The sequence below is a fragment of the Pseudonaja textilis genome, chromosome 3, assembly GCF_049901715.1.
Source record: "Pseudonaja textilis isolate UNSWEBS1 chromosome 3, rPseTex1.2, whole genome shotgun sequence".
Classification (NCBI taxonomy): domain Eukaryota; kingdom Metazoa; phylum Chordata; class Lepidosauria; order Squamata; family Elapidae; genus Pseudonaja; species Pseudonaja textilis.
In genome coordinates, this window is record NC_141992.1 from 190,575,896 (window position 1) to 190,599,534 (window position 23,639).

The 23,639-nt window shown below is 40.7% G+C and overlaps 3 protein-coding genes and 1 pseudogene across 10 annotated transcripts in view; 3 read left to right on the forward strand and 1 right to left on the reverse strand.

Moving 5' to 3' along the window:
* Positions 1–4,570, reverse strand: part of DNAAF11 (dynein axonemal assembly factor 11) — a 36,854-nt gene extending 32,284 nt beyond the window's left edge. For all 3 annotated transcript variants that reach the window (XM_087931721.1, XM_026703703.2, XM_087931722.1), the window contains exons 1-3: positions 4,464–4,570; positions 2,337–2,504; positions 961–1,038 (exon numbers count right to left, since the gene is read on the reverse strand). In XM_087931721.1, the coding sequence (XP_087787847.1) occupies positions 961–1,038; positions 2,337–2,504; positions 4,464–4,569 (352 nt within the window). In that variant the 5' untranslated portion in view covers position 4,570. The remainder of the gene's footprint in view (positions 1–960; positions 1,039–2,336; positions 2,505–4,463) is intronic.
* A 2,919-nt stretch (positions 4,571–7,489) lies between these two features.
* LOC113438216 (phospholipid scramblase 1 pseudogene) lies at positions 7,490–10,232 on the forward strand (annotated as a pseudogene).
* A 47-nt stretch (positions 10,233–10,279) lies between these two features.
* On the forward strand, positions 10,280–10,993 carry LOC148126463 (phospholipid scramblase 1-like). Its single transcript, XM_087930405.1, has one exon. The coding sequence runs from the start codon at positions 10,280–10,282 to the stop codon at positions 10,991–10,993; it is 714 nt and encodes a 237-aa protein (XP_087786531.1).
* A 3,797-nt stretch (positions 10,994–14,790) lies between these two features.
* The window catches only part of PHF20L1 (PHD finger protein 20 like 1), a 58,181-nt gene continuing 49,332 nt past the window's right edge, over positions 14,791–23,639 (forward strand). For all 6 annotated transcript variants that reach the window (XM_087931723.1, XM_087931724.1, XM_087931725.1 and 3 more), the window contains exons 1-2: positions 14,791–14,956; positions 16,673–16,787. In XM_087931723.1, coding sequence (XP_087787849.1) covers positions 16,705–16,787 — 83 coding nt within the window. In that variant the 5' untranslated portion in view covers positions 14,791–14,956; positions 16,673–16,704. The remainder of the gene's footprint in view (positions 14,957–16,672; positions 16,788–23,639) is intronic.

Here is a 23,639-nt window from a genome sequence, read left to right on the forward strand (position 1 = left end):
CAAGCAACATATAAATTAAATATATTACCATTGATTGCATAGTCAGCCAGATATTTAAAGTGGATTTAGCATTTTTATCCAGCTATCGAGTTCTTCCCAAGGACTTGGGATATTATTATTACTGCTCTAGGACTGCAAGTGGCCTCTTAAAACTTTTGGTTCGCTCTCCAGGTCATCTAAAACTGTATACAGGGATACCTCAGTATTATTCATCATTAATTAGTTCCGGGAGGTACAATGAGTACCAAAAAGGATGAAGAGTAAACAAACTTTTCCCATAAATATCATATGCTGTAGGGCAGGGGTGTCAAATGTGATTTCATTGAGGGCCACAACAGGGTTGTGTTTGAGCACTGGGGGGAGCAGGTTGGTGTGTCCGGCATGGGTGTGGCCATGGTGGGCATAGCCAGCTCGACATCACTTGTGACAGGGGCACTTGTGGTGGCCTGGGCGGGGCTGGGGGGATCCACTTTTGCTAGTAGTTTGTTTTGCTCTAGCAGTCTGTGAAAATGGACTTTTGGGGGGGGCCTGCGTGCCCCACTGGGCTCCATTTTTGGCTTGACAGTCTCCTGCAGCCCTTTGCCAGCAAAAAGGGCCATCGTGCACGCCCCTCCTGAGCTCTGTTTTCACTAGCAGAGGCACCCATAAGCTGGATTCGGCCCATGGGCCTTGAGTTTGACACCCCAATGTAGGAGTCAAAGGCAGCTGACATCGACAACTTCTAGATTCTAGTGTCGATTATCAAGCAAACAAGCACCGGGTCAAAATTTTTGTGCACTGAGTCCCAAATTCAATGTGTTTCAAGGCAATTGAGTATGAAAGTATCACTGTATAAGGATGTGACAGATTGAAAAATAAAGACTCTACAGTTGAAATGTGCCTGCCTTTTTGCAGAAATAGATGCAGATATATTAACAAGCATTCCCCACAGAAACATTCTTTGAAAGACACGTATCTTACCTTCCAAATTTTCAAATTTTTCAATGTTGTTTAAAGCCAGATTTAAATATACAAGCTTCTTCAGTCGGCTCACATTTTCTGAAACATAATTATTACACGTGTCAGTTTTGCTAGGATACACTTAGCTTTCCCAATAGTTCAGCAGTTAATCCTTAAAAAAGAGCATCCAAACATAAATTGAAACAGGAAAAAAAAGACACCTTAAAATACCAAAAAGATTACTTGAGCAAAATGATGAATTAATTGTGAATTTAATACACAGAATGTTTTATGTCAGAAAAAGAAAAGCCTGGCATGAATTAAGGATCTTCTTATTCAAATGACATCCTTCTCCACTGCAAGAATTTGGAGGATTAACTTAAACTGCCCAGTTTTTACTTTTAAAAAAATCCAAAGGATTGCTGACTAGATTAATTTGAATAAAACACACCAATAATATCAGTATTGATTCTAAGGTCCCTTCCCACCCTATGATTCCATGTTCTATGTCTGTATTAAGGAGACATTTCCAGTAAAAGTTAGGTCTACTTTCTGCATTTTAAATGAGTTTTCTTCCTTAAGTTATCCTATATCCTTTTCTGAATGAAAAGTGAAGAGGAACTAAAAAGCCTCTTGATGCGGGTAAAGAAGGAGTACTAAAGTTGGCTTGAAACTCACCATTAAGAAAACTAGGATCAAGGCATCGGCCCTCTCAATTCCTGGCAAACAGATGGGGAAGAAATAGAGGAAGTGACAAATTTTATTTTCCTGGGCTCCAAGAACATTGCAGATGGGGACTGCAGCCAAGAAATTAAAAGACGCTTGCTGCTGGGGAGGAAAGCTATGGCAAATCTAGGCAGAACACTAAAAAGCAGATATATCACCCTGCCAACAAAAGTGCGTATAGTCAAGGCTATGTTTTTCCCAGTTGCAATGTATGGCTGTGAAAGCTGGACCATGAAGAAGGCTGAGCGCTGAAGAATGGAGGCCTTTGAACTATGGTGCTGGAGAAGACTCCTGTGAGTCCCTTGGATTGCAAGGCGATCGAACTGGTCAGTCCTAGAAGAGATCAACCCTGACTGCTCTTTAGAAGGCCAGATCTTGAAGTTGAAACTCAAAGACTTGGGCCACCTAATGAGAAGGAAGGACTCCCTGGAGAAGAGCCTGGGAACGATTGAGGGCAAAAGAAGAAGGGGATGACAGAGAATGAGGTGGCTGGATGGGTCACTGAAGCAGTTGGCGTGAGCTTAAATGGACTCTGGAGGATGGTAGAGGACAGGAAGGCCTGGAGGAACATTGTCCATGGGGATACGATGGGTCGGTCACAACTTTGCAACTAACTTTTCTTGCTAAGAAAGATCACTATGTACATCAATTCACTTCACCAATATACCAACCAATTTTGGAGATCAAGTTGTTTTGGAGATAGAGAATTTTTAAATTTCGGCACCATTTGTCCAGATGTTCAATTTTCTCTATGTTCTGTTGATGCAGGGAAACTTCTTCCAAAGAGAACAGTTCACAATTGTTATGTTCCGCCCGTTGTCTCACCAATTCTTCTGTGACTGAAAGACATATCACAGAACAGAAAAATAGTTTCTTCCACAGAACAGAAAGGATGCAGAGCGTTCCTTGGAAATAAACTAAATTCATTCATTATTCATTTATTTATATACAGAAACTTCATAAAATCAAACAGAATTGTAACAAATCAGAACTATAAGAATGGCAAATATAACAAATGGCTCCAACAAATTAATTGTGTGTTTTGATTGGCATTGTCTATTGTGTTCCATCAAATGCATGCAGTTGAGAAACGAATCTTATCAAAGATTTTCCTTGGCAAATGAAGAATAAATGACCCAGAGGAATAATCTCACTCACGTTTAAAGAGGCATTAATAGATCTTCAATACTTCATTATTTTGCAATGAATGTTTTTTATTCAGAGAAAAGCTCAACCTTATATTCATCAATAAAAGAAAATGGCAGAAGGTGTTTAGAGCAACAGTCTCCAAGCTTTTTGGCATCAGGGACCATTTCATGAAAGACAATTTTTCTTTGGGGCAGGAGATGGCTTTGGGGGGGATGTTTTTTTTTTGGGGGGGGAATGGTTCGGTTTTGCTCAGTTGTCGATCACTCATCTCCAACTGTGCTTCCCAGGCCATGATAGCAGTCCAGAGGTTAGGAACCCCTTGTTTAGAGCGAAAGTCTCCCCCACCTAAAATAAATAGCATTATTCCATCCCAATATAGCCATATGGGAATTTTAAGTGATTCAAAATGTGAAGTTTCAACCCAATTGCTCTATGGTCCATCTTTCTTTGAAAGATTATCCCTCCCCAAAATCAGTAAGACACATTTTAGAAAACCTGTATTTCAAATGTGAAACATATACTAGTATCCAAGAATCAGTATGTGGAATGAATCCTTCCTGATGGTGATATCAGAAAGAAAAAAGAATTTACAGGCAAGAACCTTGGAGAGGAGATTCACTCCACAGAGATACTGACCAACCCTCGGAGAGGGGTCAGCTCCTCTCACCCCATCCAGCCCACCTCGCAGGGTTGTGGTTGTTGCAGGGGGAAGCCATGGGGCAAGAGGGAAAACAGAAAGGAATTGAAGGGAGTGAGAGACTTAAAAAGATGCACAGTATTATTGATCTAATTAAACTTTACCTTGACTTATATTATTACATTGATGATATTTGAAATTTAACTTATACATTTAATTTACATTTAATAGAAAGTAATAGTTAATGTTTAAGTGAATTATTTTGTATGTTTTATTTTTATCTAATTACTTTAGAACCTGATTTCTATTAAATTTATAGTATTTGATATTTAACCTATAGATTTAATTTATATTACATTTAAAAGGAAATATTTAATTAATATTTAAGTGAATATTAATTATTCACTTAATAATTGTGAATTATTATTCACAATTAATAATAATTACATTTTACATTTTATATATATTTATATTACATTATATTACATTATATATATATATATTATATTATATATTATTATATATTATATATATTATATATATTATATTACATTTTATATATATTTATATTATAAACACTATATATTATACATACATATGTGTAAATGCATGTATATTTATGTCACACATACACACACACATTTATATATATTCACATATATACACTTATATTATTTATATAAAATTAATTTGAGAATTAAAATTATATGCAAATATACATACACACACACACATTTCTATTTACTAATAACAAGTGAGGGAATGGGACTGATGGGAGTTGTAGGCAACCCCTAGACCCTGCAGGTGCCCGGTTTGAGGGAGCCTAGTTCGAAAGACAGCCGGGCTTCGGGGACGCGGGGGACGACAAAGCCCATCACGCCGTGGCCGATGGGAATTGTCGTCCGCCCTTTCTGGACGAGGCCGGCTCGCAGGAGACTTCCGAAAGGCCCGCGTAGCAAACTCGGAGCTTCCACCCCCGCAACGCCACCGCGGCTGAGGAGCGGCTACTTACTCCGCACCATGCCCGCCGCCTCCCACGGCCGCTTCTGCAGGCCGCTTGCAGGGACGCCGCTTTGCGGTCGCCTCGGCAACCAGACCGGGGCGGGGAGCACGCACATCGCTAGCCCCGCCCACCCAGCCGGAGGAAAGCAATTCAAGAGATGGGAAAACGGACCCAATCTACCCACAGTTCCGGTGCTGCAGCGAGGTCCGCGTTCTCCGAGTGGCCGTCCCGACGCAGTATCCTCTAGCCGGGAAGGACTCCAACTTCCATTATCCCCCTCCCCCCCTCCGACGCTTGTAGAATGAGTAATGCAGTCAATACATTTCATAAATAGAAATAAACATGTTTGGGAGGCAGCCGTTTGGAAAAAGCAAATCCTTTGCAGAAAAGGTGAAGGTTTTTTTCTCCCCCCTCCAACCTTCTTTTTTGGATTTGCGTGGAAAATAACGTAAAGAGAGGTCGCTCGGATATCGGAATTGTTGAACTATCTGGGCGGGAAGTGTTTTCTATTGAGATAGGGACAGATTCCATTTAGCATTTGACACAGAGAGATTTTAACTGATGGGAACATTCATACACTATTGTTGTTGTTGTTGATAGTCCTTGACTTATTACCACAATTGAGCCAAAAATTTTCCATGGCTAAAGCGAGACAGTGTTTAAGTGAGTTCTTGCTCTGTTTTATGACCTTTCTTGCCACCGCTGTTAAGCAAATCACTGCACTTGTTAAGTTAGTAACATGGTTGTTAAGTGGTTTCCCCATTGACTTTGTCAGAAAGTCTCAAAAGGGGATGACGTGACCCCAGCACACACCCATCGTCATAAATATGAATCATTTGCCATGCTTCTGAAAGTTGATCACATGATGCAAGGGTCATAAATGTGAAAAATCACATAATTTGTTTTTTTTCCATATATGATGTAACTTTGAATGGTCACTAAATGTAAGTTAAGGGCTACCCATATTTATTAAACTTGTCCTCAATAAGTTTGTTTGTTTGATTTGATTGTTGTTTGAAAGTTATAACTTTAGGAATAATTAGAGGCAAATATAAAAAAAGACATTGAATATCTTATAATAAACGTTCTTACAGCAACGAGATTAGCCTACACTCAAAATTGGAAATTGGAGGATAATTCCATGGATACTATGTTGATTAAAAAAAATTATGGATTGTGCGGAAATGAATATACTTATGATCGGGTTACAAGAGAAAAAAAAAGACTTTTGTATGGTCTGGGAGAAATTGTATGTTTGGATAGACAATAGGAATTAACAGATAAAGTGTAAGATAAATATAAATAATGAATATATGTAGATATGAATAAGGGAGGATGGGGAAAACCATTGCTATGACAAGTTGCAAAAATTATAAACATGACACTGCAACCGTCATAAATATGAGTCAGTTACCAACAGCTGAATTTTGAGCACGTGGCCATGGCAATGGTTATAAGTGTGAAAAATAGTCATGTCACTTTTTTCAATACTGTTGTAACTTTGAATGGTCACTAAACTAACTCAAGGAATAGCTTTATTTGTTTTTTATAAACTTGGGTTGATTATTAGCTCTATATTCTTCAGCAGAGCAGCTTCCAGCAGGAATTGCCTTTTGCTATAGGAAAATTAAATCTAGCTTAATGGTCACAACGAGGGCAAATAAACAGTGTCTTTCTACTCTTGAAATACACTGTACTTGTTATTTCTGTAATGGCTTTTAATGGTTTTTGGCTGCTCTGAGTTTTCCTTTCAGCTGGTGCTTTTGTATTTCTTAAACAGGGAAGGGCTGTTTGCATTTTTTAAGGGGGAAGTCTTTTGGGACTGCTTTAGTGGTTCCTGGTGCTGTCCTTTTGGGATGTACATCCCACAGGTGCTGGCAGAGAAACTATGAGATGATGAATACTAGTCCTGCTTTAAGCACAAAAGTTGGCTGGATATCTTTAGGCCAATCACAAGGTGGATGTGAGTTCTTGTCCCAATTTAAGGATGAAAGCCAATTTGGTGACTTTGGGTGAATCACCAGGAGACAGTGAGTTCAAGACACGAAAGCTGCTTGGGTTTTGGCTCAGAATCCACACAGATTAGATCAACTATTACCTATAAAGGAAGATTCCTATAACTCTTTTAAAAAAATCTCACTGAGAAGGGGAGGAATTTGTACTCTGTTCTTTTTGATATTCTAGACCCGTGATGGCGAACCTATGGCACCTATGCTGGAAGTGGCACGCAGAGCCATCTCTGCTGGCACGTGAGCTGTTGCCCAGATCAGGTCCACTGGGCATGTGTACATGCCTCCCAACAGCCAACTGATTGTTGGGTATCTGCCACGCATGATCAGGGGTGGGACACATGCAGGGAGGTCGCAAGCAAATGTGCAGTCACGTGGTGTGCGGGAGAGTCACATGCATATGCGCAGGGGGCGGTGGGGTTGCATGTACATTGCATTATGGGTGCAGGCACGTGCACACTTTCGGCAAGTGATGACGAAAAGGTTAGCCACCACTGTTCTAGACAGACTGTTGAGTAGGACTTGGTGGGCTACCAAAAAAGATTTCTGAGGTCCACCAAGAAAATGAGACACTGTACCTAAATAAGATCCTTTAAGAAGCACCGATCCAGGTTGCCTGCTGTTGATCCTTGGTAATTTTCTCTACTGGAAGTTAAAACAGCCATACAGGAGGATCCTGCTCCCATTTTACCTGCCCATGTTGCTATATTAGGTCCAGCTGGGTTTTCTTGACAGGGGACAAAGCTGAGGTACAAAAATTGTGACAAAACAATAGGCCCAACAGGTAAGTAGCACCTGTTTAGCCTTTGCAAAGGGCTGGGCTGTGTAGTTTCAGATACAGACAGAGACTGATGGGTCCAAATTGTCCTTTACAGGATACAGTCTCTTTTCCAATGCAGAAGAACAAGCTAAGCCAGTAACTACAAAGATCTACCAGGTGAGCATGGAAGAATTTCTGGACCAAAACTGTACAGACTTGCAAAAATGAACCAAGCTCCTAGAACAACCAACCAGAATGACACATGGATGCCGTTACCACCATCGTTTGCCATCTGTCCTCCTGGGCTGGAGTATTTAACCCAAATCGATTGGTTATTAATCCACCAGAAATACGAAATTCTGGAGCTGATCACGTCTTTCGAAACCGCCAACAAGTACGAAGTGAGAAACAGGCTGGGGGAAATGGTGTATTTCGCCACGGAAGAGAACAACTTCTGTGTGAGGAATTGCCTCGGGTCCTTGCGGCCGTTTACCATGGTGATCTCCAACCACGTGGGACAGCAGGTCATCCATCTTGTGCGGCCTTTCCGTTGTGACGGCTGCTGTTGCCCATGCTGCCTGCAAGAATTGGAAATCCAGGCCCCGCCAGGCTTACCCATTGGCTACATCAAGCAGCTCTGGGACCCCTGCCTGCCCAAATTTGTAATCCAAGATGAAGCCCGCACAGATGTCCTGAAAATCTTTGGACCTTGCATAACATCCGCCTGCTGTGGCAATGTGGAATTTGATGTGACAGCGCTAGACGATAAGACCAGTGTTGGAAAGATCTCTAAGCAATGGGGAGGTGTTCTCCAGGAGTTCTTCACTGATGTTGATTTCCTCGGAATTTCCTTCCCTCTGGATCTTGATGTTAAAATGAAAGCAGTGATGCTTGGGGCTGGCTTCCTCCTTGATTTCATTTTCTTTGAAGAAGGGGGATTTGGTGGGGGAAGATGTAGTGTTTGGTGTTAAAAGCTAACCATCCCTGCATTATAAAACCTTTAGAGAAAGAACTTGTGTTTATCTATTCTTCCTTGGCTAAAACGGGGGCTCAGGTTTGCTTACTAAAGATCGTCTTGGGATAACAAATATTAAAGCTTATTTTTGATAATATTTGGTCCATAAACCTTTCCTGCCCTTGTAGGAGAAGAACTACTTCAGGACACTGTCTGTATTTTGGGCAGACTTTCAAACCCAAATAAAAGAAGATATATGTCATACTGTAGTAGCATGGCACAAAAATTTACTCCTTACAGATGTCCATGCGGTGCAACACAAATATGAAAGGACAACGTATTCACTGTGGTATCATAATGCAATTGTGCTTCTTTGTCATCATGATGGCCAGGTATGAATGCAACTGTTTTTAGGATTTCTGTCATGACGGTGTAAAACGGGATATTTCTGTTTTGAATAAGGATTGAATAAAAAGTACTTCCTCCTCCCTTCCAATTCCATTCTAGTTTAAATTCGGGTGTTTTAGCCGTTGAAAAGAAAAATAATCCTTGAGGGAGCATCGCTTTGTAATCTGTTACTTCATTCTCTACCTGATCACTATCTTTCACTACACATTTCTGTTGACAGTGGATATGCTACTTAAAGTCATTGTCACACTTTCACCACACGCTTCATTAGGAAAATTAAATAGCCACAGTGATGGCAGACAAACAATGACTTTTTCTCTTCAACTGCCCTGCCCTGCAAAATGACTGAAGTAAGAATATATACTGAGTTTCTTGACTGATAACTCCACCAACAAGCCAGAAAGATATCAGTAGGACAACCGGTTTGTGTAGAGGTTAAGGTGCTGGTCTGGAAACCAGGAGATGATGAATTCTAGGCCTGTTTTAAGCAGGAAAGCTGGCTGGGTGACTCTGGGCCAGTCACAAGGTGGGATGTGAGTTCTAGTCCTGCTTTAGACACGAAAGCTGATCTGGTGATTTTGAGTCAGGAGACAGTGATTTCTAGACATGAAAGCTGCTTGGGGGAGTGGGCCAGTCAATCTCTCCACACCAATGGTGGGATTCAATTTTTTTTTTACTACCAGTTCTGTGGGTGTGGCTTGGTGGGCAGGGGAAGGATACTGCAAAATCCCCATTCCCTCCCCACCTCACTAACCTGCTTTCCAGCTCTGTTCTCCTGTCCTGTGTAGGGCAACTAAAGAAGACCCAGCCAATCAGCTGGGACTCAATGGGAGGTAGAGACTAGATGGGGGCGGGTCCATTCAAAGGTGGTATTTGCCACTTCTCCAAACTACTCAAAATTTCTCCAAACTACTCAAAATTGCTGCTACTGGTTCTCCACAACTGGTCAGAACCGGTTGAATACCACCTCTGCGTCCACACAGATTATTTAGATCAATTATTATGTACAAAGGAACAACTCTTTAAAAGAATCTCACGTAGAAGGGGAGGAATTTTTTGCTGTGTTCCTTTTGGATATTCTAGACAGACTATTAAGTAGGACTTGATGGGCTACCAAAAAGATTTCTGAGGTCCACCGACAGACCATCACCACAAAGTGAGGCACACTTTGTACCCAAATAGGACGCTTTGAGACTTCAAAGCAGCTGAAACAGCTCTCTCAATATCTGACCTGCTCCAGGAGGGTTGCCTGCTGTTGCTCGCCCTCGCATCTGCTCGCCTGAAGCATTGGTAATTTTCTCTATTGGAAGTCAAGACAGCCATATGGGAGGATTCTACTTTCCTTTTATCTGTCTGGGTTGCTCTTTTAGGTCCATCTGGCTTTTCAGGAAAGTTCAGTGGGGAAAGCTGAGATACAAAAATTGTGACACAATAATAGGCCCAACAGGTAAGTAGCACCCCTGTTTAGCCTTTACAAGGGTTGGGCTGTGTGGTTTCAGATGTAGACAGAGTCTGATGGGACCCCATTGTCCTTTACAGGATACAGTCGCTTCTCCAATGCAGAAGAACAAGCTAATCCCATGACTACAAAGATCTACCAGGTGAGCATGGAAGAATTTCTGGACCAAAACTGTATGCAAAAATGAATCAAGCGCCTACAGCAATAACGGCATATGGCTACAACCCCAATGCCATGTGGATGCCGTTACCACCTTCGTTTGCCATCTGTCCTCCTGGGCTGGAGTATTTATCCCAAATTGATTGGTTATTAATCCACCAGAAATACGAAATTCTGGAGCTGATCACGTCTTTCGAAACCGCCAACAAGTACGAAGTGAGAAACAGGCTGGGGGAAATGGTGTATTTCGCCACGGAAGAGAACAACTTCTGTGTGAGGAATTGCCTCGGGTCCTTGCGGCCGTTTACCATGGTGATCTCCAACCAAGTGGGACAGCAGGTCATCCATCTTGTGCGGCCTTTCCGCTGTGCTGGTTGCTGTTGCCCCTGCTGCCTGCAAGAATTGGAAATCCAGGCCCCGCCAGGCTTACCCATTGGATACATCAAGCAGCTCTGGCACCCTTATCTGCCCAAATTTGTAATCCAAAACGAAGCCCACAGAGATGTCCTGAAAATCATTGGACCTTGCATAACATCCGCCTGCTGTGGCAATGTGGTATTTGAGGTGATGGCACTAGATGAACAGAGCAGTGTTGGAAAGATAGCTAAGCAATGGGGAGGTGTTCTCCAGGAGTTCTTCACCGATGTTGATTTCCTCGGAATTTCCTTCCCTCTGGATCTTGATGTTAAAATGAAAGCAGTGATGCTTGGGGCTGGCTTCCTCCTTGATTTCATTTTCTTTGAATCAGGGGCAGGAGCACGTAACGAACGATTTACTGTTTGGTCTTAAAATCTGACCATCCCTGCATTATAAAGCCTTTAGAGAAAGTCCTTGTGTTGGATCTATTCTTCCTCGGTAAAATCAGGTTTGCTTCCTCAAGATTATTTTGGGATAACACCTATCCCAAAATAGGGACAGAGCTGAGCCAAGTTAAAAAAGAGAGCAGGACACTTTGTCATGCCCCTGGTGGAGACTGACTCTGAGGAAGAGGAGGAACAGCCAACAGGGAGTGGGAGTGTGGCTCCAGAGGTGGTGGAGGAGGCTGGTGAAGGACAGAGGCCGGCTGAGCAGTCAGAGGAGGATCCAGGCCCATCCCCTATCCATCCTAGGTCACTCAGGGAGGAGAGGATCAAGGAAAAGCAAGGTCTACTCAAGTGGAGATTACCATGATCCTCCTCGTGGCTTGCAGGTGGGAGCTATGTATATACATTTGCAACTGCACCGTTAGAATTTGTAGGAGTCAATTTAGTGTTCACCTTGAAAGAGGTTTATCTTTGCTGGCGTTCTTCCCATGGACTTTTCTCAGTTATTTTCCTGGAGTTTATGATTAGTTATCTTGGCTTGCTTCGGAACTCTCATCTATGCGGTTTGTTTGGGTTTTCTGTTTGCCTCATTATTTACTTTTGTGACTTTAAACTGTGCCTAATAAAACAGTGAAGTTAAGTTGAAGGCCTCACCGGACTTTAATATATGTTTTGGGTTATTTTGAGAGACTACGGGTCATCACACACTCATTCTTTTGCAAATAAACTCCACAGTTAATTTGGATTTTGAATGGTCGGGATCACACAGGAACTACTGAGCAGGGGGCTGGATTAAAAGACCTCTAAGTTCCCCCGCAACCCTGTTATTCTATCTCCTATTAAAAACCATAGCTTTTAAACCAGAATCACTGGACTTACATAAGGCAGTATGCCAAAACCAAATGGACAAATCATCAGGTTGACTACAAGTTTAATAAATACTAGTAGCCCTCAACTTATAATTGTTCATTTAGTGGCCATTCAAAGTTACGACAATAATTGGAAATATGAATTATGACCACCTTTCACACTTCTGACCTTTGCAGTATCCCCTTGGTCACGTGATCAAAAGGGTTTTAATTCTCTCTATATGGGTAGTCCTTGATATAAGACGACAATTGGGCTACAACTTCCATTGCTGAGACATGCAGTCATTAAGTGTGTTGCATTTGATTTTACGAGCTTTTTTTCCTGCTGTCACTAAGTGGATCATCATGTTTTTTTAAGGAAATTTGTTTTCTGCATAATTCGCCTGAAGCCATCTGGGAAAGTTGCAAACGGTGATCACAAAACCCTGGGACCTTGCATTTGTTGTAAGTATATGCCAGTTGACAATCACCTGAATTTGGATCATATGACCCCAAGGGAGGTTACAATGTGTGTAAGTGCGAGGATTGGTTCTAACTCACTTTTTCCAACACTGTATAATTCTGAAAAGTCACCAAACGGTCATAAATTGAGGACTATTTCTATGTATTAAACATAACCAAAGATTTATCCGTCACTAAATCAACATAGATGTTGATCACCTTTGCACCTGCTCACCTGAAGTTCTGATCATTTTCTCTACAGGAAGTCAAGACCGCCATATAGGAGGATCCTGCTCTCCTTTTTACCTGCTTATGTTGCTATTTTAGGTCCAGCTGGCTTTTCATGAAAGTTCAGGGGAGAAAGCTGAGGTACAAAAATTGTGACACAATAATAGGCCCAACAGGTAAGTAGCACCCCTGTTTAGCCTTTACAAAGGGTTGGGCTGTGTGGTTTCAGATGTAGACAGAGGCTGATGGGATCCAATTGTCCTTTACAGGATACAGTTGCTTCTCCAATGCAAAAGAACAAGCTAATCCCATGACTACAAAGATCTACCAGGTGAGCATGGAAGAATTTCCGGACCAAAACTGTATGGAACTGCAAAAATGAACCAAGCTCCTACAAAAACATCCCTAATGGAGCTCTGTTGAAACATGCTAAGCAAAGGAAATGGCGCCATCTCCCAACACAGTCCGTTCCCTGACTGAGCACCACAGATTAGAACAGAACAGAACAGAACAGAACAGAACAGAACAGGTATAGAATTCTTTATTGGTCAAGTGTGATTGGACACACAAGGTGCATATGCTCTCAGTGTACATAAAGAAAAAATAAAATAGATATATCAAGAATCATAAGATACAACACTTAGTGATAGCCATAGGTTGCTAATAAGCAATCAAATCATACTAGTGTTGAAAGGCTGGAAAATGCCTTTCCTTTGAGGATTCAGTTTTCCTGCTGGGAGTGCTCCAATACACAGACAGAGATAGCAACTACTTGGAAACAGGTTTCTTTAATTTTCAGGAAGGCAAGAGATAGCAAGAAGTCTGCGTTCCTGGGGCTAGCCAGCTTTGTGTAATAAACTCCTGATTTTTATACCTTTTCTCCTTTTGTGTGTGAGTGCTTAATGTTTTAAATCCTATCAGGGGGTTGTCTTCATTTCCGCCAGAGGGTAAACTCTGCGGGGTGGTTTGATTGGATTATCAGTTTCATCCTAATGTTTTTCTTATATTTGTTTGGTGGCAATCTCCTGTCTGCTATGGAATTTATTTCTGTGTCTTTTGTCTATTTGTTTTGCTGATTTGGCATGACCTTTTGTTTGTAAGGGATTTCTTTTTCTTGTTTCCCTAGTTTTCTTAATTACTTTGGCTTTTGTCTAGGGGGCTTCTTTCAATACCTTTTATCAAATCTCTTTTCCTATGCAAGTTTGCTTTTATGGCTAGCCTGATGTTCCCCTCGCATTTTTCCTGCTTGGGTGTCACCCCTGTCCTGGTGAAGTTCCCTTTCCACACTAGGAAAGAAAGAAAATATAAATTTAAAGATACAAGCAACACGGTTATAGTCATAAGTGGGAAGAGACAGATAATAGGAAGGATGAGAAGAATAATAGTACCACAGCCTTACTAAATAGTTTGACAGTGTTGTGTGGGAAATTTGTGGACCAACTGCGTGTAGACTTAGAATAACTTTATTATCACTTTGAATGTGCACTAATTGGCGTACATTAAAATGAAAATTGGTTGCATTCACCTCTCAAAGGATGGCCATTATGCATATACCCACCTACCCACACATATATGTCACAGAGAAACATCAGTCTAGTTCAGATGTATACATATACATGGCCTCAACAAAACTAAAATCTGTTTACCAGATGGACGGCCAAGAGAACAAAGCTGTTACGCAATCTAGTAGTCCTGCTAGAAATACTTCAAAACCTCTTCCCAGCGGAGAGCAACAGAAACAGAAACATGGGAGCAAAATTCAGATGCTTAGCAAGTGGTTTGTACTTATGTCCGTGGGGGTGCCTTGCATGACACGCAATCCCCTTTTTGCGGAAGCCAGATTCACTTAATGACCGGGTGACTAACTTATCAACTGCAGTGCTTCACTTCTCAACCTAGGCAAGAAAGATGGCAAAATGGGGCAAAACTCACAAAACTTAACAACAGATTTTTTGCGGGGGGGGAGGGGAAATTTGTTGCGGTCGTAAGTCGAGGACGTCATGCAACAGCAGGAGCCTTCTACTTGGATCCGCTCCATTGTCTCCCTCCTCTTCCCTCCCCCCCACGGCCCTTGGAAGCGCGCATGCGTCCATGCTGCTCGCCGGCTTTTCTTTCCTTGCAGCAGGCGGATGTTGTTTCCCCACCCCGTCCCTCCTGCATCACGTGACGGGAGGGAATGGCATGGCGGCGCCAAGTTCTGCCTCGCTCCTGCGTCGCAGCCTGGTGACGTCAGGTCCGGGCGCTTGGGAGCGAGAGGCGGGGCCGCGGGGGTCGACGGCGATGGGGCTCGCTGAGGAGGAAGAAGCGGGCGGACGGCGGCGGCTTCGCGGCTGCTGACCCTCCGCGGGGAGCGAGCGAGCGAGCGGGGGCGGGGAGGCCTGCGGTCCCGACAGGGCTGGGAGCAGCGGCGGGTAAGGGCGGGCCGTGGCGGTGACAGGCCTGTTTGCCGAGTGGGTCCCGGGCAAGGCCCGGCTGTGGGGGGAGGGGACGGGACGGGGGAAGAGACCCTCAGCGGCCTACTCCGCCGACCATCTGCCTAGGCGGGCCTGGAAAAGGCCCGAATCGAGGATACCCACCTTGTCCCGTCTCGAAAATCCCCCCACCCCCGAGGCGGGCCCTGGAAGGCCTCGAGGTCGGAAGTGGGGCCCAGAAGAGCTGAGGGCGCCTGGGTTGGGGGGGCAGAACGGAACCCCCCCTTTAAAAAAAAACCGAATGATAGTGATTTCTTCAGGGAGGGGCAAACATGTGAGGGACCTCGATCTCCGCTGAGGTGGCCCATTGAAGGGTCTAAAAACGGACCTCAGGGCCTGAATGGGGACGAGCTCAGTAGGGTGGAGGCTTGGGATGGGAGACCATGGAGAGATCCCAGGGAGATAGATGGAGAGTTCTGGCTGTCCCCAGGGGTCAAGAAAGCTGCTGGAATGATTCCTTCTGTTCCCCCAAAATCGAGGTCTAAGGATAGGTTTTTTTTTGGGGGGGGGGGCGAGATACCGGTGTCCCTTAGATGGGAGGGTGGATTTTGTGGGAGTTTTTCTTCTAAATAAAACCTAAGGGTTTAAAATAGGAGGAAAAATATTCCTGGAAGAAATCGTCAACCTCCTTCCCGTTTCACAGTGTACAAACTAGTTTAATACGAAAGTGACTTCCAATTTTAAAATCCTGTCTGATCAGCGAGCTTCCCCTTCCTTAGACCCCTCTCCTGTTGAATTTTAACAGTATGGAGTAGACCAGTCTACAGGCAGTCCTCGAGGTATGACCACAATTGAGCCCCGAGTTTCTGCTGCTAAGCGAGGCAAGGGTTGTGTGTTTTGCCCCATTTTGCAACTTTTCTCGCCATAGCTGTTGAGTGAATCACCGCAGACACATGTTGTTAGGTGAATCTGGCTTCCCCCTTGACTTTGCTTACCCAAAAAGTTGATCGGGTGACTTCAGGGCACTGCAACCGTCATAAATATGAGTCAATTGCCAAACCTCTGCATTGTGATTATATAAGTCAAGGACAACCTGTAGTCAGCCCATAGGGAAATCTCTTTGTCCTGGAGCATGTTGATGCTCTGTTAAATTACAGCGGCATGATACATGCTTCAATTTGATTATTGGCTTGATAAGAAAATTAGATTTGATATAGGCATAATGACCTGTAGGCTGGGGTTCTGTTTGGAAATTCATAATTGAAATGAACACAACAGAATTACTCCATAGATGAAAATCAACACAGGAGAATGAATCAATAGCCTAATTTTTACATTGGCTGCAATCTGAGATTTCTCTGTACTGTATGTGTTATATCTGGGATAAATCCTGTTTGAATTCATAAGTCTTTTCAGAAATAGGCAGTCCTCCTCCCAATATCTCAGCTAATCAACAGATAAACAGATAAACATACAAATATGGCACTATGGCTGTACATGAATAATCAAAGTTAACAAGAAGTAATAGTTGAGCATGTTAACAAGAAGTAATAGTTGAGTTTTGGATACCTATATTTCATCATAATACAATTTCTCCTTTAATGTTAACATGCCGTGAAAATGCGGTTAATGGATTTGTGATATTTAGTGTATGTATGGACACATTTGAAAGTTTTCTTTAATTCCAGGATTTTATTTTTCTCTTTCTTTGTGTAGCAAACAAGAAGGATAAATTGAAGATTATCAAGATGAGCAGAAAGCCTCCACATCGTCCCGGGATCACATTTGAAATTGGTGCTCGCTTGGAAGCCCTGGATTATCTACAAAAATGGTATGGAAACTATTGTAGCTGATCCTCAATTTATGACCACAGTTGAGCTCAAAATTTATGTTGCTAAGTTAGAGACATCTGTTAAGTGATTTTTGCCCCATTTTATGTCTTTTCTTGCCACAGTTATTAAGTGAATCACTGCAGGTGTTAAGTTTGTCACACAGTTGCTAACTGAATCTGTCGTCCCCATTGACTTTGCTTGTGAGAAGTTTGCAGAAGGTGATCAGTTGACCCCAGGACACTGCAACTGACACATGCCAGTTGCCAAGCCTCTGAATTTTGATCATGTGACCATATGGAGGCTGCAATGGTTATAAGTGTAGAATACTATCATAAGTCACTTTTTTCAGTGCTGTTGTAACTTTGAACAGTTACTAAATGAACTGTTGTAAATCGAGGACATCTTCATACGATGCCTGATAGTTCCACCCTAATACATACTTTTATTGAAAAAATGTCTTAAACAACTTAAAATGCTTAGCAGTTAAAAGACCTTGTTCAAGAAATAACTTTTTAAAATTAAGAAATATTACTTTGATGCACAAAAAAGAGAGAGAAAAGAAAAACAAAAAGAGCAAAGTGTAGAAAAATACAAGAAACAGTAATATATTCCAAGTAAAGAATGTAGTGATAAAGGTTTGAGGCTAGAAACCAGGCAACAGTGATTTCTAGTCCTGTCTTAAGTCTGAAAGCCATCAGGGTAACTTTGGGCCATTGACTCAGTCAAATTCATCTCTCAATTTTTGTTGTGGGAAATTAGGAAGAGGAAGGTATATTAAATATGTTTACAACCTTGAGTTTTTTATAAAAATAATAAAGGTGGGATAAAAATAAAGAATGTAATTAAGCTGAATTTTTAAACACATGAAACCATGACTGTGTAATAATGCAGCCTTTACTTCAAGAGATGAGTCAGTTCATAAACAGAATATGAGCTTACAAGATTATAAATCTTTCTAACATTGAAAAATGCCATTACGTCTTTAAATAATATCAGTGTTTGTAATACTATCTGAACAAATTTACAAAATTTAAATTAAAATATAGCAATAGACAGAGTAGCCTATATCAATGAGTAATTTATTCCCTTCCCCGTTGTATGCTTCAAAGAGAGTGAGCTGATATCTTCACTTTTTAAGTATTCTCTAGGGCACCCAGTTAATATTAAAATGTTGAATATGTCATCTTACAATCATAAGACACTTAATTTTTTTTAGGATTCTTAATCTTTAGTTTGTTAATACATAATAATCCAATTCTTTGCTCTAGGGTTCTCGCAAATAACTGACATGGCTTCTGTCAGTCTTTTTGAAACAACATTTAACCAGGTAACTTGTGGATGGCTTTCAGGGTCATCAAACTATATCATTGAAAATCAGCTGCCTAAACCTCACTGAAAGGGATTTGAAACATTTTATTTAAAAAGGCGTTGTAGTAGATCTCCAGCAGTACAGGTAAAATCCTCAATTTACAAATGGTCGAAGTTACAGCAGACCACATAAAAAAATTATAAGCTGGATTCAGCGTTCCAATGGCCAAGCCTCTTCCGATCACTTGATAGTATTTTGGTTGCAGTCGTCTCTTGATTTAAACCTTTTATTTTTGCTGGAAGCTGGCATTTATTTCTTGTTTCCGGCAAAAAAACAAAAACCCCACCCTTTGGGGACAATGGATTCCCTTAATGATTGCTGTGTTTGCTTTGCAACCACCCGCTTAATGACTGGCATGACTTATCCTAATTCCAAGCTCAATTACAGTCATAAATTGAGGACTGCCTGTATTGAAGTGAAGAATTCAGAGTACATCATAAACCACTTTCAACATAACTAATTAAGTCTGGAAGCTTTTCCTGTTTCTGTATGTAGACATCGGCAGACAGGCAGACACACACAAACATACATTTTGTAGCTGTAGATGATTTTGTATTACATAATCAAATTTCAAAACATTGGTAACTTAAATGAGTCAGAACCATACACGTTACGGTGGATAGCCTTAACAAAATACACAATATTCTCTGAATGGATTTCCTGCCGAATATAGGACCAGCCCCAATGCTTTTTGCTTTTCAAAAAATAGTTTAAAAACTGTCTTTTTGCTCTAGGTGCTTGGGTAGTGTCAGAGGTTGGGGAAAGGCCTCTTGAGACTATTTTAATTATCCCCTGTTTTGTTTCTATTTTAAGGACTGAGTATTACTTTAATGAAGTATGGCATGTGTTCTTAATATTTATTTGTGTTGTACACTGCCTAGGGTCACATTCCTTGTGTTGGGCTTATAAAGGCTTGAAATAAATAGTTGCAAGTGTTTCACTTGAAAGACTCATAATATACAGCACCAGGTGTTTCATCTTGCTCCCATTATCTGTGTTTTGTATGATTCAGTTGATTGTTTTGCTTCAGATGCACAGTGGGAATAAATTCCTTTTTAAAAAGTTCTTATACTGTAATAGCTTTATATAATTTTGATGCAGATGGTCTTGTGTTTGTGCTTAAAAGCTGTAATTTTTTTCCTCAGTTTTTCTTCCTTTTTTAAAAAAAATCATGAACTTTGCATACTAAGACAGTCACCTATGATTCCTAGACATCCACTAATTCACAGAATATCTCTTTATAAGAAAAAAAAGTCATCTGTTTTGTAAACAATGGATCCTTTCATAATGCCACTTTTAAGTGCAATTTAGAGAAAATGGGTGATTCTTGTAATACCTTTATTCAGGCATGATCAAAGAGAGACCAGTGAGTAGGCAGCATGCAAATAGCTATCATAAATACACACATTAACATTAAATGGTACCAATTTCACACTAATTGGTTCAATTAAGGATCGTAATATGAGAACGTAAATTGGTTGACATCCAATCAACCAATTGCTTTTGGATCAAGAAAAATATGGTCTCTTGTAAAGTATATAAAAGTCACCAATGGACACCCAAATTAAGATTCTTCTGTGGAAATACACAATTTTCTTTTCTTTTAATTTTTAAAAAAAGATTCAGAATTTAAATTGATTAACTTGGTAAGTATATCTTTCCACTTGAAAGAATGCTTTTATATTTCCCATCAGTAGAAGTGAGCAAGAAACTTTTTTTCTGCTCACTAATTAATAGAAAAAAAAAAGATAATATTGTTTAGCTTGGGAGTTATCCGAAGTTGTAATTCAGGATATTGCTGTAACAAAATGGAAGTCACCAGCTCTTAACACCTAATCAGCTATAGATGTACCTGTCTGATTACCTTTGAGCAAATTCAGGTTTTAGTGCAATGCATATGCTCCACCCCCATGGATATTCCATTAATACAGGAAATACCTGTTTTACCCATTGTGGAGAAAATAAATTTTAAATATGGGACAGGATATTTGATAGGCTTGCTAGCATTGAATTCCTCGCTAGGTATTTTCATGGCAAATTGTTACCCTGCCAAGGAACTCTTGTTGCAGATTTGTGGCTTGCAGGAGTACCCTGGAATTAAAAAATAAAAGTATTCCTTGCAATTTTTCCTTGCAAAATTTCTCCCATTAGGGATTTATCAGGTAACGTAGAAACATCAGGCCTCTGTGTTTATTTATGGGGTTGTTACATTTTGGAAACAAAAGTATGTAAAGCTGCTTCATCCTTCCAGAGGCTTTTTTAAAAAGATGCCAACTAAACTGTTAGAGATTGTAAACTTTTGTCAGTTCTCATACCAGCCACACATGAGACATCTATTAACCATGGAGTACAGGCTGTCCTTGACTTAACAACCACAATTAGAATTAAATTTTTCATTGCTATGCAAGGCAGTTGTTAAGTAATCCAATTTTAAGAACTTTTTAACCACAATTTTGCCAATTCACTTGTTACGTGAATCACATGTTCATCATGTTTGCTGTCTCAATAGTCTGAGTCCTAATTTTACCAACTTTGGAAGGATGGATTGGAAGGCTGAATTAACCATAGAATAGAATATAGAATAGAAAAAAGAATAGAATAACAGAGTTGGAAGGGACCTTGGAGGTCTTCCAGTCCAACCCCCTATACCACTTCAGACAAATGGTCAACCAACATCTTTTAAAAAACTTCCAGTGTTGGAGCATTTACAACTTCTGGAGGCAAGTTGTTCCACTGATTAATTGTTCTAACTGCCAGGAAATTTCTCCTTAGTTGAGGGTTGCTTCTCTCCTTGATTAGTTTCCACCCATTGCTTCTTGTCCTGTGCTCAGGAGCTTTGGAGAATAGCTTGGCTTCCTCTTCTTTGTGGCAGCCCCTGAGATATTGGAACACTGCTGTCATGTCACCCTAGTCCTTCTTTTCATAAGGTTAGACATATCCAGTTCCAGCAACCATTCTTTATATGTTTTAGCCTCTGGTCCCCTAATCATCTTTGTTACTCTTCTCTGCACTCTTTCTAGAGTCTCAACATCTTTCTTTACATTGTGGCGACCTAAATTGGATGCAATATTCCAAGTATGGCCTTAACAATGCATTATAAAGTGGTATTAACACTTCATGTGATCTTGATCCTCCATTTATGCAGCCTAGAACTGTGTTGGCTTTTTTGGCAGCTGCAGCACAGTGCTAGCTCATATTTAAGTGATTGTCCACTAGGACTCCAAGATCTCTCTCACAGTTACTACTGTTCAGCCAGATATCCCTTATACAACACCTGTGCATTTTGTTTTTCTTGCCTAAATGTAGAACCTTCCTTTATTCACCATTGAATTTCATTTTGTTAGGTAACCTTGAGCCAGTCAAGATCGAACTCCTGGCAGTTGGCAGAATTAGCTAGCAATACTACATTCTGACCAATCCACCACCATGGTTCTAAGGGCAAAGGCCAGTTGTAAGTCACTTTTTTCAGTGCCATTGTAACTGCACAGTTGCTAAACGAATGGAATACACTAAAGGAATACCTCTATGATCAATACTACGGTACAAAGAAGAACTATGAGTCAGGCTCATCAAACTGATTTAAGAGTTCTGCCAATCCTTTTCCTCTTCTTTGGAAAGGTACTTCTCTGAAGGGTGTTTTACTCCAGTTTAAACACGTTTTCTAGGACTGGAGTATGGATAACACAGGAATGAGGAAGAATTGTTGATCATCTTTACTTTAAAGTTAAAATGTGCAGCTGTAGAAAGGCTGGGTGGGGGAAAGCTACGAAGGGGTTATTTTGCTGAATAGCTCGGTTTGTTTAGACAACCTGTGGAATGTGAACAATTTGGGTAGCACTAGCTCATTTTGTTAAAACTTACCTTGAATATGTTAAAATAACTGATAAGTACATTTTTAAAAAGTATCTTCAATAGCTCCAGATAAAGCATCTTATAGAATTAATATCCTTTCTCTATTGCTGTACCGATTTCACTGTTCCTCTTTAATGTTTTAGTCTTAAACAGGCAACCGTGCTTAGATTGGATTCCGGCCTAATGCTTTCTTTGGCATGTTGATGGCTCCAAATAGAGGTGGCTTTTATGGTCTTTGCCTTCCACAGTTTAGAAGTAAAATTTCATTTTAGAAAAATTAAAAGCACTGTAATTGTGAAGCGGATGGAATACCTAGGCCGGAGAGTAGCTGCCGCTGGAATTTTTCTGATACTTTTATTATCTTCAAGTTGTAAGATTAATCATAAAAATTCTTTTTGAGAGTAGAATGAAAGTTCATTGCAATGGATGATCTGAAAAGGCGACTTAAAGCTGTCTAATAAGAGCCGGTTTATAAATCCTCATGCTCTGATTTTCTTCCTTGATAAAAATACCTCTGGTCCAGCAACGCAAGGCTACTTTCTTATTTTTTGCACAGCTGTGTAACATGTATCCATCCCTTTCACGCTAACATATCTTACTACCTCAAAAGTAATTTGCAGAAATGTTACAATGAACAAAAAAGATGGGAAACAAACCATTAAGCCAAACTTAATCCTGTTTCATCTTCTCAGAGTCCAGGTGTATATGTGGGAGAGAGGGAGAGGGAGGCTGTGCACTCGCCTTTAAGTTAGCCTTAGTAGTAGTTTTCAGAAGTGGTTTTCCATTTCCTTCTCTTGAGTGCTAAAAGAGAGTGAAGGACTCAAGGTCACCCAACTGGATTGGTGCCTAAGGCGGGATCAGACTTTACAGTCTCCTAATTTTTAGCTTGGTGCCTTAATCACACGAATGAACTAGTTTTCTCCAGCATTCTGATTCTAGATAAGACAGACAGTATAGTAGTGCCCCTGAATGTATAGCTAAAAGCTATGTTAAATTGACTTTTTCAGATTTAATAAATAGAATCTCTGCCCGTATCTTGCTCTTCAAAAAATAAAACAGGAGAACGTTGGGTTGGCTCTGCTATGATGATAATCCTAATAAGAAATTGGACTCATTGACAAGCCATGTACTGATAGGGAAGATAAAACGCAGTGCTTATGGAAAAATGTGGATGAGAAAATTTATTTAATTTTTTTGGAAAGAAAACAGCAAATCTCCATATTGAATCAGCTAACAAGTAAAATCAGAAAGTATTTTTGAAATATGTATATATACGTGACTCAAATCAAGCAAACTGGAGCAGAGAATAATAAGCAACTGTAAGGTGGTATGATAGCAGCATTGGATGCTGAAGTGGTTTGCACGTGTTTAACATCAAATATTAAATATATTGGTTGTTGAAATGAGAGTACTATACTATATTACACTAACTACACTTCACTATTCAAGTCTCTTTGACATTAAGTTGGGCTTCTAAATAACTGTTCATGTGACTGTTTATCATTGGTAAGATTAACAATATAAAATATTTACACTGGGCACTTTCCCCCCTTAATTTATTAACTTAAGCATACAGCAGTTTAGGAAAATGACTATGGTACCTTTGTTATGAATTAATACCTGTGGATCA